This window comes from Acinonyx jubatus, chromosome C1, assembly GCF_027475565.1.
Source record: "Acinonyx jubatus isolate Ajub_Pintada_27869175 chromosome C1, VMU_Ajub_asm_v1.0, whole genome shotgun sequence".
In the NCBI taxonomy this organism is placed as follows: domain Eukaryota; kingdom Metazoa; phylum Chordata; class Mammalia; order Carnivora; family Felidae; genus Acinonyx; species Acinonyx jubatus.
Window position 1 is genome coordinate 84,548,039 of NC_069381.1, and position 14,953 is coordinate 84,562,991.

The 14,953-nt window shown below is 37.9% G+C and overlaps 1 protein-coding gene across 8 annotated transcripts in view; it reads left to right on the forward strand.

Annotated features, from left to right (window-relative positions):
• The window catches only part of CDC14A (cell division cycle 14A), a 204,711-nt gene that overhangs the window by 177,784 nt on the left and 11,974 nt on the right, over window positions 1-14,953 (forward strand). For 4 of the 8 annotated variants that reach the window (XM_053214526.1, XM_053214531.1, XM_053214529.1 and 1 more), the window contains one exon: window positions 6,527-8,825. The exons of 3 other annotated variants lie outside the window; for them this stretch is intronic. Coding sequence is in view for 3 of the 5 variants with exons in the window: in XM_053214531.1 (XP_053070506.1) it covers window positions 6,527-6,593 (67 nt within the window). In the remaining 2 variants the exon portion in view is untranslated. Of the gene's footprint in view, window positions 1-1,054; window positions 8,826-14,953 lie in introns of those variants that run through there. One more of the 8 variants, XM_053214527.1, reaches the window with a different exon arrangement.

The following is a 14,953-nucleotide window of genomic DNA, read 5'->3' on the forward strand; positions in this document are numbered from 1 at the left end:
TTTCATGATTTTTCCCAAGGCTCTGACCTTGGCCCACTTCTTTCTCTGGGTGATTGTCTCCTGGGCAATTTCTAACTTCCTATGGGTGTTACCTGCTTCTTCAATTGCCTGCTCCTCCTTTTGTTTCCTGGCTTAGTAATTGTCATCCACACTAGAAATTTGGAATCCTCTTTGACACTACGGCTGCTTTTCCTTCTGCACATCCAGTCACTCAGTACTATCAGCTGTCCCTAGGAGCTGTCTATGTTTTGTTCTTCCGTTCTCAACAGCGTTGCCCTGATTAAGGTTTTGTGGACTATTGGAATAGCCCTTTAAATTTTCTTCCTGCCTTAAGTCTCTCCCGCCTTTAATCTTTTCTCTATACTGTGGCCAGTGTTAGATTTCTAAGACCATTCCTGTGTTCCCAATTGTTCATTGTCTCTACTTTGCCTGTGGGGTCCACAGATCTGTGGAGGTCAGATCCCTTGGCTTGGCATTGGGGCCCTTCCCTGGCAGCCCTTGTGCCCCCCCATCTTATCTCTCCAGCAGCTCCCCACGGCATACCCACCAGCACTCTGCAATAGGGCCACATCCTTGCACGCACACTCTAACACATGTGGTTCACTCTGCTTTTCCTTGTCTCTGCTGGGTTTTATAATTCCTGGCCTGTCTCCACAGTTATCTCTTTGATGAAACATTTGTGACCCATCTTTCTTGACTCTCGTGGGACTTTATTCACACCTGCCCCACCCCCCACCTTCGAGTTGCTTTTATATTCTAGACAGCTGTATGTGATTCTCTCTCCTCTCTACTAGCTTTTAAGCTTCTTGGAGGCATCTTTGTTTTCTCAGGTGCCAAAGTACAGTGAGTATCTAATAAATATTTATTGAATTAAAAATTGGATAATATATCTAGGTCCACGAATGTGAAGCAAAGAGCTAAGGTGCTTAGCAGCCCATTATCACCGTTAGCACATGAAGCACTAACAAAAAGGAAAACAGATTTTCAGCTTTTGCTTTAATATACAATCATCTGAGAGTTTCTTTTCTTTTTCTCTCTCTTTTTTTTTTTTTAGAAATGTGACTTTACTAAAATAAGAGAAAATACATTTTAACCGAGCTTGCATCAATATAATTTTGGTGTTCAGATGAACTGGAAACGTTCACGGAATGGTTGGCTGAGTCAAGTAAGGTGTCAACAACCATCTGTCATCTAACAAATGAGCTTTTTGTGATTGTTGAAAAGCACAATTAAGTTCACTCAGAAAAAAAAGAATCTATTAAAAGTTAGGTGGGAAGGTGAAAGAATTTTTTATATAGCATTTTAATTAAGCGAAATTGGCTTGTTAAATCCTGGGGTCCCTGAAATGCTTAGAGAATGTTATAGAAAAATGTTACACCTCCTTCAAAGCAGATTTTATCAAAATCCTTAGCCAAAAAAATCTTATGCAGCTATGTTTCTCTACCAGTGTTATTGGAGAAGTATTATTATGCTAGCAAATGCCAAACATTCAGTCTTGTGAAACGATATTTGTGGAAATGGTATCAATGAACACATTTTGCGTGTCGTTAACATACAAGCAATACAAAAACTGGAAACTATTGCAAAGCCATAAAAGATCCCAGAGTATAGAGGCAATTATAGATAAACTTATTATTAATCAATGTTTATTTTTTTTCCCCAGTTCATTAAAATTCAACACCAGAGTTTTATTTAAAATAAGATACCATATTGCCAAATGTGGTTTGTTTGTTTGTTTTTTTTTAATTATCTATTCCATGAAAGCAAATCACTTTTTAAGGTGCTTTTTGCTTCTGTAGTTAGAACTCAAACCAACAATAACCAAGTAGGCTACTTTCTCTTCCTTAAGGGACTCAGAAGAGGGGAAAATACAGGAGAGGGAAAGTCAGTATGGCAAAAGCACGTGGCGATTGAGAGTCAGGATTTTGACCGAGTATGAAACTAACATTCCAGGTCCTAGGGTCTGTTGGTCTAGTTATGTGAACAGTAAGACACCATTTCATTAATTTGCTGGCAAAGACCTTAATTTTTCATTATTCTTTACAGTTTGCTGTTTTTGATAGTCAATGTATAGTTGTATTTAGTAACCATCTTACAGTATTTATACCTGTCATTATTAGACATTTTTCTACCGTGATTAGGTAACTGGGCTGTTTAAAAAAGAAACACCTCCAGAATAGCTAAATTTTTAAAGTCATTACCTACATCTGCCAAAACAGATTAGTAGCAAATTTCCAGAACAGAACAAATTGTCTTGATCTCCTTACCTAACACTTTGTTTTATGTCAAATCTAACTGCTTTCAGGGAACAAGACTTCTTGATGGAAGCTTATATTTTGACATAAAAATTTTGGGGGCTGCAAGTGTAAAGTAATTTTATCCTTATTTTGCAGGCTGAATATTGCTGTATTATTACTTTTATGGGATTCACACTATAAAAACACCATATATTCATGATAAACTTGATCTGGTCTTAACTCACTATAACCCCGTTGAACTTACTGGCACAGAAACTTGAATATTCTGTTTGAGAAGTTAAAATCTCTTGATTATACAAATAAGTGCTACCTTGTAAAATAATATTTATACTTCAAGCACTGCTTCCTCCATAACCGTATCCATTGTCATTCCTGCATTTATTTTTTTATTTCAGATGCATTAGGTATTAGTTCTTATGATAGTGATAAACATTGGCCAAGCAGAATTAAAACTTTAATCAGAATACTGAAGTGTGGGTGTTTTTATAAAGGAAATTTATTTTTAGAGTATTCCTGAAAATTACTTTGGATTAGGTCCTATAAGGATTTTTCATTTTTAAAATGTATATATCTCCTTTATGGTATAATAAATATTGCTTTCTTTTTTTTGTACTGTAATATTTCTTTGCTCAGGATCACACCATGCTTCAAGTTATTTTTTTTTAAGTTTATTTATTTTGAGAAAGAAGTAGGGGAGGGAGAGAGAGAGGGGGAGAGAGAATCCCAAGTGGGCTCCAAGCTGAGACGTGGGGCTCCATGTCATGAACCATGAGGCTCAACCTACTGAGCCACCCAGGCACCCCTGCTTCAGGTTATTGTTTGTGTTCGGGTGATAGAGAATGTCCGACTGATTGCGCAATGATCACAGGACAAAGGCTAGAAGTATATTGAGGTGTTATACTATGGTGGCTAAGCATTTGGGCTTTGAGCCCGACTGCTTGAGTTAAAATATGAGCTCTTCCACTTCCTTGTTGTGTGACCTTGGGCAAAGTCCTTGACTGCTCTGTGCCTCAATCTCCTATCTGTAAAATGAGTTGTCTGGAGTATTTAATGAGTTCATACATATAAAATGTTTAGAACTGTGCCTGGTATATAGGAAGTACTCAACAAATATCTATCACAGAATAATTGACCTCTTCAGTAATATATCTAGTTTATTAAGAATTCCAGATAGTTGTACTTTATTTCCTGAATAATAAAGTCAACAGCAGTAATGATATTGGTTGTGGGATACAAAATACATTTACATCTTTGCTATAAAAATTAGCAATGCTAATAATGGGTTATTGTGTTTTCTGGGATATTTATTATTAACTTTAGGATACAGGTAACAGATGAGCCAGAGACCCTCAGTACAATGCCATCATGGAAGCATGTGAAATCAAAATGTTACTGTCATCCCACATAATTGCTTCCCCAGTGAAAAAGCCTAGAAATATTAGTTATGTTTTTTTTCAAGTGAATATGTCTTGTAGACTTTACCAGTTCTCTTTCTTCCCTAACTCCACTTCCATTAAGATTTTTGTTTTAGATTGAAAATGAAAGGAAGTTAATTTGTTACAAAATGCTGATGTCAGACTAATTTATTAAGTCTCTTTACTGATCTATTATTTCCTTTCACTTTCTTTATACAGTATAAACAAACTGTGGAAGAACTTTTGTATCTTATTTTTATCCCCCAGTGCCAAATGTATACTACTAATGTTTAATCATTATTTGTTGAATGAATTACCCAGCATGACAGAAGGTCCATTCTTCAGCCAACTCATGTCTTTATTTGTTTACAGAGGACTCAGAGCCAGTTGGGTAACATTAAGTGAGCACATGGTGGGGGGAGAGGGGGCGGGATGGCAGAGGAAGCAAGAGGGATTGTGCTAAACTGTATCTGTAGGTTAGATGAAACAGCAGCCAGAGTGATGACCACTGCTGTGTGTAAGGAAAGCTTCTGCCAGAGGTGAATATGAATATATACTTCTATGAATGATAGAAATCCCTAAAGTGATTGTAGACTATTTCTGTTTTTCAGTTCAGTGGGCATCATGATTCCATAAAATAAGTAAAGATATGTACATACACATATTTACCCCCTCCATATTGATGCACATATGAAATACTTTACCCTGAAAGAAAGTTAGTTTAACAAAGGTCACTTGCCTAGTATCTGTTCATTTGCTATATCTCTGTCTATTGAGACTTGATGGAACTTTAGAGCTAACTGCAGAAACAACTTTGTTCTAAATTTACAAACAATCTGAGGAGCTATAGAAGTACCATTAGTGGTAACATAAATAACTTTTCTAACTGGAACAAAAGCAAAATTTCAATATTACTACCAAAGCATTGGCCATTGTATAGCAAGCAGGCTTGCAGCTGGGGAGGACCACCTGGCCCTGCTCTCTTGGCCTACTTGCCAGACTTCAAAAGAAACTGCGAAAAACAGCTGGAAAAATAATAGTCCACTTAAAATTTTTTTTAATGTTTATTTACTTTTGAGAGAGAGAGAGATAGAGTGTGAATGAGTGGGGGAGGGGTAGAGAGAGAAGGAGACACAGAATTTGAAGCAGTCTCCAGGCTCTGAGCTGTCAGCACAGAGCCCAACGTGGGGGCTTGAACTTACGAGCCGTGAGATCATGACCTGAGCTGACGTCAGACGCTTAACCTACTGAGCCACCCAGGTGCCCCAATAATAGTCCACTTTTAAGTTCTAATTGTTAGGATGCAACTGAGGGTCCTACAGGTTAATTGTATGTAGACTTCAAGACATTGGAACAGTTTTACTGGACTTTTCTCAGTCTTACCTCTTAGGCTTTCTGTGAGTTCAGGCATATTTACATTATAGTGCCCTACTTCTTGATCATGTCCCCTGTTCTGAAGCCTTGGCATAAACTGCATCCTGTAGTGAGAAAGTCAACTTGCCAGCCGTTTCCATTCTTCCTAGCAGCTCTTAACATTTAACCTCTTCCTTGAAACTTGCAGGCTTGGGAGCCTCTGCCTTCCCCAAGCCTTCCCTTCCCTTGCCTGATCCTTTCTTGTGTACAGTGTTACTTCACGCTATGCATGTTATTGAACATTGACACCTTTGTCTCTTCATGTTGTTTGTATGACAGTGTGGACTTTCGCCCTTGAGGACAGGCTGGTGACTTTTTGACTCACAGTGTTGATAGATGCTTACTGAGTAAATGGCTGTCGATAGGGTATAAAATTCACTGGAATTTTGAAGCTGAGCAAAGATAGTTTGAATCTTTTGTAGATTATTTTTGCATAATTGACATTCTTTTTACCGATACCCCTACCATCCACAAAATGGGCCAGTCTCAGAACTGATAAGACCTATTAATAGCATGCTACAGATCAACTTGAAAAATAATTATTGGAGAAGTAGAAAAGGACATTTGGTGGCAAATCAAGTAAACTTTGTTGTTCTAAGGTATTTGAAGAATTGTGCAAAAGAATATGTTCGTGTTAAACTGATTTGTGTTCCTTCTTTCTAACTGCTGTTTGCTGCTCAAATATAAGTATTTGGCCATTTTTTCCTCTCTCTCTTTCTCTTTTCCTGGATAATGTCTATTATCAATGCATTCTGGTTACATATCCCAACCATGTTCCTTTTATATGTGATTATCTAATATGACGGGGGAGGAATTTGTGTATCTTCTTTTCTTGAAAGCTGCCCGCTATTTATCATGTTATAACTGCAAGATTCTTCTGCACAAGGGCTTTTGGGTCTTGAGCTTAGATTTCAAAAGTAGAAGTGCTTTGTGTCCCCCTCCATGGAAAGGATTTGCAAGGAATTTATTTAGATGACTGCTAACTCTACTGCATTAGAAGCTTTAACATTTGATAGGTATTGGATTAAAGTATATATAATCTTAAAGTATATTCTGATAAACTTCAATTTACTTACAAATATCACTTAATGTTTTTGAGTAAAACTCATTATTGTACAAAAGCTTAGAAGTGAGTTTAGTGCTACCTACCAATTTGCACATAATACTTCATTTTTAACTGCTATTAATAAATCGTAGGCCTTTTAAAATACAAAGTTTTCTTGCAGTCACTCCACATAATTGCATATCTTATTCTTAGCAGGTGCTTTGTTTTTGTTCCCCCCCCCAGCCTTTTCTATTTTTTTCTTAGTTTATTTCACTTATCTTCTATATAATAGACCCAAACTGCCTTGTGTTGAAGGAAATAGCTGCATGATGTGTACCACGAGTCTTATATGTGATGGGCTTTAACCTCAGTTTATGTCTCTCCCCCCTGCACAGTCCCTTCAGTCTGAATATGTTCATTACTAAGGCCTTGCCGCTCCGACGAAGGCTGTTCCACTCTTAGACACAGTGTCTTCATCTGGACGAGCAATGTAGAGAGAAAGCCACTGCTGTTCGAGGGATATTTCTGCCTTCTTACCTTAAATTAAGGAGAGCACTCACATAAGACCTTCAAGAGACTTGAAACCAGAAAACTCTGGTTAATGACTACTATAAATGCACTGAAACTATGTTTATGGAGATGTCAATGCTTTTTAAGACCGTTTTAATGTTGAATTTGGTATTTTGAAAGGTTATTTTTAATGTATTTCAGTAATACATTTGCTACTACCTTTACATGTACAGTGTTACATTATGTATGTATTGTGAACTTTAAAAGACTATTTTGATAAATTTATAAATCTATAAAATTATGTAAAAACTAGACTCTATTTTGACTTAGATTTTCTTGTCGTTTGCTACCAAAAATTTGTATTTTGAATTTATTTAGTATGGTTTTGTCTACGATGAATAAATAATTCCTCTTTATTAAGAAAAAGTAAGGGAGAAAGTTTTTAGAAAGTGATTTTTTTATGTCCCCTATGAATAGGGCAGATCAGTTCATTCTTTTGGGAAGTCAGTCTAATGTAATGAGTTTATGCAAGCTTATCTCTGGCAAGAGGATAATCCTTTGATATGGCTTGTTCAGACCTTTTCCTTTCCCTTTTGTTTTTGTTGCTCAGCTGTTTAGTTTCGCATCCTTGTGGAGCTTTAACAAAATTTAACATCCAGTTGAAGATCAGAATTCACTGAACGTTTCTCCTGAAAACACAGTTTTTCTCTATGAAATGACTCAACATTCCAAATGCTTTTATTTCTTTCTTCCTCTCGAGAGAGTTCTTAACCCAGTTAGAATATTTTGCTTTTGGTACGAGGTTGTTGTCTGTAACCACACGTGGTCTGGCACCAGTTTTAAATCAATGAAGAGAAAAAACTGAATAAGATGCTGCTGTTTCTCTGTATTAAAGGAGATATGTTTGTAACAGATTACGAACACCTAAGACACAAGCCAGCATGTCAGAAACCTAACGTGGAAATGAAGGGACCCCTGACAGGTGCTCACAGCCCTTTTATGTAAGTGTAATCTGGCATCAGGCCTCAGAAGCCCGTAGGTTTCATTTCCATGGGGTGTGGGGAGCCTTAGATTCTGATTATCTTCCATGCTGCTTAAGAATGGACTGTTCAGACAGTTAAGTGGATCCACATGAAGTGCTTTCCTCTCAACCACTGAGTTATTTATAATATATTTATTAAGGATGGGGTACCTTGAGGCTATTACACATGCTTCGGCAAAACATCTTGTTCATGTTTTACATTTTAAAAAGGCATTTGAATGAATGTTTGGCTCAGGTTCATTACTTAAGCTTCAGTAACTGCAGTACCAAATAATTGCACTAAGCTGATGAAAAAAATGAATTGTATGTTTTAGGAGTCAAAAATTAAAATAAGTGAAATTAAATTGTATACCTTTTCTAAAACTGAAAGAGTAAAATATTTTATTATGAGTTATTGTAAAAAAAAAGAGTGGTTAGTTGTACAGGAAGATGGTAGTATTTAAAAAAAATCAGTGAAAAGTAATTCAGATGACGTTTGAAAAGTGGGGAAAAGGGAACCATATGGACAGTTTTAGTTCTGTGAACACTAATTTGTGTGCAGCTATTGAAATGATTGTAAAATTGACTACTATAAATTCTCCATAATTATGTTGTATATTAGTCCTATGTATCAACATGTGTATGTTTTAGAATTATTTGTACACATGTCCATACATAGACAAATCAAGAAGTGTATGTATATAATATAGAAAGTATATAGCAAAGTAATTCTACTCCAAAAATAAAAAAATTGTTGACATGTATTTTGTTATGAATAGTTTACCTTCCAAAAGATAATTTGTTCTATTTTAAAGTGTAGAAAAATGCACTGCTAATAAATAATAAAAGTTTTATGCAATTTATGTTTCCCCTGACTTTTATAATTTGGATTTTGAGTTATCAGTGTACTGAAGTCTCTTTATAATTTTCTATTTGATCCATTCTGGTTGGTGCCTTTCAAGTTTCTCAAGATCTCCATTCTGGATTTTCAGTTTATCTTGTATTGACTTTCCAGGTTGTGGCCATTTTTTGAAGTATATGACAGTGAGCACAAAGAAACCTTATATGTTGCCTTTCACAAAAGTCAGATAATGTCAGGCTCCAGCTGTTTTTCTCTCTATATAATTTTCCTTTCTGTTAATAAAACACTGATTGTGATCAGAGTTTTGGGTCCTGCTTGGTCATTTACGACTATTGTATGATACACTGGTGATTGGTGCCTTTTGAGTAAGAATGGCCATTTTTCTTAAGGAGAAATTATAGAAATAAATCAGATGGAAGAAACCTCACCTCTTGGAAGAGGCAGCTTGAGAGAAAGAAGCTACACTACTTATTAAAGATACTTTATGTATTAAAACTGGATCTCCTCGGGTTGTGAAATTTCTAAGGTTTTGCCCTTCTCTTTTGTCTTTACTTTTTTTTTTTTTTGTTTCAGAACACAAGGAAAAAGGTGTGGGTGGGAAGGTAGTTTCACTTCTTGAGTTGAGAATCTGCCAATTAGAAGTTCTCACAACACTGCAGGAGACAGGTGGGGTACTGAAGTTGTCATGGGACCACATCTTAGGGAAGGAGAGTTCTTCGGAATTCATGAAGGGCAGAAAATATTTTTCTGCAGATTTAGTTCTTATGAAGAACATAGTCAAACTATTTAGTCAGTCAGTTAACCAGTTCCAACAAATTTCTGACCTAGCCGTCATTGAGTTTACATGGTTTTGTTGTCCCTAGATGATTTATAAACCTCCAAACACAACTGGAGAGGCTACCCCATATCTGTTCAGCTGGGGTGCAATGAACAGGTGGAACATGAGTTTACCAACGATAAGCCACAGAAATGTATTTTCAAAATGGTTCACACTTGTATGCTTTCCTTTGTGACATTTGTTAAACTACCAATGTGTTAAAGGTTTCCACTTACACCAGTTGTTGGTATATAAGCTGGACAGTATTCTGTGGTGTTTCATGTTCTGGAAGAAGCCTGGGCTCTTTCCTGAAGTGACCTCGTAAGGCAAAGTTAATGGTGCTTGCAAAAACCCTGCAGTCCTCTCTATAACGCCCAGCAAGGCAAGAATTTGGTCTCAGCCTGTCTCCTTTGAAGATTAATTAGGGAATTTCCTATTACAGCAAGATATACTTTATAGCAGAAGATAAAACTTCTTTATTTACACATAGCTTTCATAGTAGTGGCATTCATGGCTTAGAAAGGAACGTAGAAAATAATTGTATGAAGTTATTTTGAGCTGGATTGAAATGTTAATATATTCCCACCCTGTTCCTTTTCTATGGATTGAATTATGATAATCATATCAAGAAGGAGAAAAATAGCTTTTCTAGAGAATTTTAAACCTTTTTGGTGAGTGCAAGTAGAAACTTACATCAAAAGACTACTTTTTTTTTTAATTTTATTTTTTTAAATTTACATCCAAGTTAGCATATAGTGCAACAATGATTTCAGTAGATTCTTTAATGCCCCTTACCCATTTAGCCCATCCCCCCTCCCACACCCCCTCTAGTAACCCTCTGTTTGTTCTCCATATTTAAGAGTCTCTTCTGTTTTGTCCCCCTCCCTGTTTTTATATTATTTTTGTTTCCCTTCCTTTATGTTCATCTGTTTTGTGTCTTAAAGTCCTCATGAGTGAAGTCCTATGATTTTTGTCTTCGAAAGACTACTTTTAATGCAACATACAGTTACTTGGAAACTGGTTTCAAATGGACAAACATAAACTAAGTGACCTTTTCACTCACCATACCTTTCTTTAACCTGTATACCACCCAAATAGCGAAGATTCACATCACCACTGGCTATTTCTCTTTTGCTTCTAATCAAGTTGACCAAAGTGGTTCTGAGAGGTTGGACTCCTAAGTGAAAAAGGGGTCAAGGTATAAACTGTAGAAATGATTCCAGCTGCAAATGTTTATACATTTACATGAAACTTCAGATTTGGGAATAATGATCTGTCAGATGTATTTTGTTTACTACTATCATGGCTCTCTTCCAAAGGGATTTAAACTGGCTTCAAAGAATGGACCAGGTGTACCACAGAGGAGCAAAAAAGGGGCTTTGGACACCAAGTTTTGAGATAACAGATGCTGGAGCCAGAAGCTGAGACGAATAGTCTTCTCAGATGTCATAGGGTATTGGTCCTCTCTTCCTGGGTTGGGCAAGTTTACGCTAAATGCTCACCTTCATTCATCTCCAGGACACCTTATTGGTATTTATTTTACTCAAAAATTTAAGAATACTACAATACGTGCTTATTAACAATAAGACCAAGCTGTGTAGTAGATCTCTAGAACTTACTTTGTACCCTTTTACTAATTTGCTAAGAGGGTAGATCTTACTGTTAAGTGGTTTTACTACAAAATTATGATAATGACAATTATTATAAGAGGATGGGAGGAAACTTTTGAAGGTGATGGGCAAGACTGGTAGTGGTTTCTTGGATGTGTACTTACCTCCAACCCCATCAAGTTGTATACATTAAATATGCACAGCTTTTTGGATGTCAGTCATGCCTCAATAAAGTGGTTTAAAAATGTTTTCAAAGAAGAGATAATTTCCAAGTGAGATTGTCAATCTTGACATCCAGATCTCCAAAAACGATTGTCAGGGACATAAAATAGAAAGTTCAAAAGACAAATTAAAATCAGGGATCAGAATAGTATAATGATAGTCTACATAAGTATCTATCTATCATCTATCTGGTGTACATCTGGCCTTACTGAGAGCTGATAGAGATGAAGCTGTGACGTATAACATATGCCTTTTTTGCACTGAGAAGCAAAACCTGGGAGATATGGGGGTCCTAGAGACCTGAGATTAGAGGAGCCAATCCATTCTTGTCTTAAAAAAAAAAAGTAAGACTCTGGAGGAAATGGAACTATTTTTAAAAATCTAGGTTTCTTGCAGGCAGAGAGACTTAATGCCGCACTGCACATTCTGAGAGAGATGCCATACCCCACGAGGCAAGTTCCAGGCGGTTTCTCAACTCTAGAAAGATGTAATCAATTAGCTTCTCACGTAGCTTCGGTTGTAAATAACGTGGCATCCGCTGATTGTAACCAGTGGGTTTAGTTGACTAGGCCTTAGTTTTTCCTGATTTGAGGAAGTATATAATATTCACTTCTTCTCTCCCTTGGCCATTTTGCACACCAATTTCCTTCACAAGTACAGCAGCCTGTCCAAGATTTTCCTGCTGCTTCAGGCCAAGTCAGTACCCTGCTTTATCACCTAGATCACATGCCTTCAATGGCCGCAGAGTAATGGCCGGGGACCACATTGAATGACTGCACTTCAGAAACCATAAAACAGAGCAGAGACACCAGCTCAGAGTGTCTCATATCCCACTGGCACGGAACACCAGCCTCGGAGTTCTCCTTCTCAGACACTGCAGCAGAGGCTGAGTGAGGGGCACTGGCCCCAAGATGGCTGTCCCATTGCAACAAGAAGTGAGAGACCCTGACACTCGACCAAGCTGATGAACTGAGACTTTACAATAGTTTGATCCATTTTAAACTTAAGTCTGTTGGGAAAATTATCCTTAATTAAGGATTCCTTTTTCAGTGACAGGGGGTTGGGATTGCTAATTTCCAGGGTAAACCGAAAGAGGAAAATTTCATCCATCCTGTCTGGAGGAGAGCTAAATGTCAATTACTGAGTCAGGAACTAATTATCAGCCATTCTGGGGCTAGGAGAAGCCCTGTTTGTCGGTGTCCCCAAGATCACCCCTGGGTTCCATGATTTGTTAGAAGGATTCACATGACTCAGCATGTGGGTGCACTCACAGCTAAGATTTATTACAGTGAAAGGAAACCGCAAAATCAGCCGAGGGAAGTGGTGCATGGAGTGAGGCCTGGAGGACACCAGGTGCAAAAGCTTCCAAGCATCCTCTCCCAGTGGAGTCACACACGATGTGCTTAATTCTCCAGCAACCAGTGGTGACAACACAAGTGAAGTGTTGTCTACCAGGGAAGCTCATTAGAGACTCTGCACCAAGGTTTTTATTGGGGGCTGGTCAGGTAAGCATCCTCTGATTAGCATAAGCCAAAATTCCAGACTTCCCGAAGGAAAGCGGGTGTTCTGCATAAACCTTATTGTTTGCACGGTCTGGGCACCTCGAATCACCGTGATAACGAGGGAAAGTCTGATGTCAGTGCAGGGAGCTGTTTACCAGTCGAGTTCCCAGGTGGAAGCTAAGGCCAACCTTGAAAGCAGGCCTTGCTAAGGACATCAGTCTTAAACCTGCTATGTAAATGTAGTTTTGTACACTGTGTATCTTAGCTGACTAATTTGGTGGTAACCAAAGCCCACTTAAATGAATGTGCAGTTTTACATTATGAAGTTGACCCACAGTCTCTGTTTCTGAAGGCTTCTCCATGAAGGGCACGAGCTGTGATCTGTAGAGAGGAATGCTATCCTTTGGGGTCTCCAGTGCTCCAGATGGGCCAGAGTTCTCATTTCTGTGTTGTTTTTAAATGGATAAATTCAGAAGTGGATTCCTTTCAAGGGAAACTGGAGTACGAAAAACTCCCTGAATCATCTTTGCTCTCAGAGATGAACTAGTCTCAAAACTTTGCTCTTACTATTTACCTGTTACTTAGTAAGTAAAAGAAATAAAAAGGTTATTACAGCTTTAACGATATCGCAATTTCAAAAATATTGAAATAAAAAAGTAACTGAAAAAAATTAAAGCAAAAAACAGTAACTGCAGTGAAAATAAAGACATCACTGAAGCTTTAATAAAAAAGATACACTTAAAATAGTAACATAGAAATGAAAATGATAAAATGTTTATATAAACTGATGAACTGCTTAAAATGAGATAAGAGGCAAATCTAAAGAATGAAACAGTGAGAGGGGTACCAGGGTGGCTCAGTCGGTTGAGTGTATGACTCTCTTTCAGCTCAGGTCATGATCTCGTGGTTCATGGGATTGAGCCCCACATCGAGCTCTGTGCTGGCAGCATGGAGCCTGCTTGGGATTCTCTCTCTCTCTCTCTCTCTCTCTCTCTGCCCTTCCCTTCTTGTGCTCTCTTTCTCTAAGTAAATAAATAACAAACTTTAAAAAGAATGAGACAGTGAGATAATAGCATTTAGGAAGTGAAAAAAAATTTTTTTTTTGTTTTTGAGAGAGACAGACAGGGACAGAGCGTGAGTTGGGGAGAAGCAGAGAGAGAGGGGAACCCAGAATCCCAAGCAGGCTCCAGGCTCTAAGCTGTCAGCACAGAGCCCAACGCGGGGCTTGAACTCACGAACCACAAGATCATGACCTGAGCAAAGTCAGCCACTTAACCGACTGAGCCACCCAGACACCCCAGGAATTGAAAATTTTAAAGGATGGGCTAGAATAATCTAAAACTAAGAATAAATCAAACAAGTCCTGGATTTTTAAAAATAAGAAAAAAAATAAAGAAGTTTAAAATACCTTCAACAAAGCAATAGGGCTGCTTGCACAGAGAAAGTCACGGATGCCCAAGGCTTCCCATTTAGCCTGATCCCAAGGTTGAGCTACCTTGGACAGGCTTTATATGAGTCAAAATTCCCAGGAATATTCTAAGGAAAAGACCTATGAGCCAGACATTTTGTCCGTTCAAATGATCCCAATTACATCTCCAGCCTGGCATCTGCCGACCAGCAAAAGCAGTGAAGCCTTGTGGGAATGTTAAGAATATAGTAAATCCATAAGTTATCTTGCTAGATAGCACTGAGAGGTTTGAGGTGGAGGAAACAGACGTGGAGAAGTGAAGTGACTTGTCCAAGTTCATCCAGCTAGCAGGTGGTCCAGCCCAGGTATAAAACACGGTGTTAATGGCAAAACCAAGCTCCTGACATTTTTGCTGTGTTACCTAGAGCCAGTCTGTCAAATACGACCTGATTGCTAGGAAAGGGCACATCGAAGTAAAATAACCAGAAACCTCTCAAGCAAGATGGGTCTCAGCATGTTAAAGCTTCAGGTGGTTCACATATTGTTAGGCCCAGAAAAAGTTTGGTTAAAATGTGCTATTGCTTTGAAAATAGGCCATGTTTCGAGGCAGGGAGCCTTAGAGACATCTATGAAATAATCTCTTGCTGATTCTCAGCCAGCATGAAGAATCCAAAAAGATCAAGAATTCATACATGAGGCCTTATGTAAGAAAATGAAATTCTTAAAATTGTAAAAAAAAAACTCGTTTTAATGTAGTGTTGAAAGGATTAGTTGGCCAAAGGCAGAAAGTTCAGATTTGAGGTTCCCACAGCAACCTGACTGTGGACCTTTTTGACACGCTCTAGAAAAAGCTTCTCTTTCTGTGCTCAC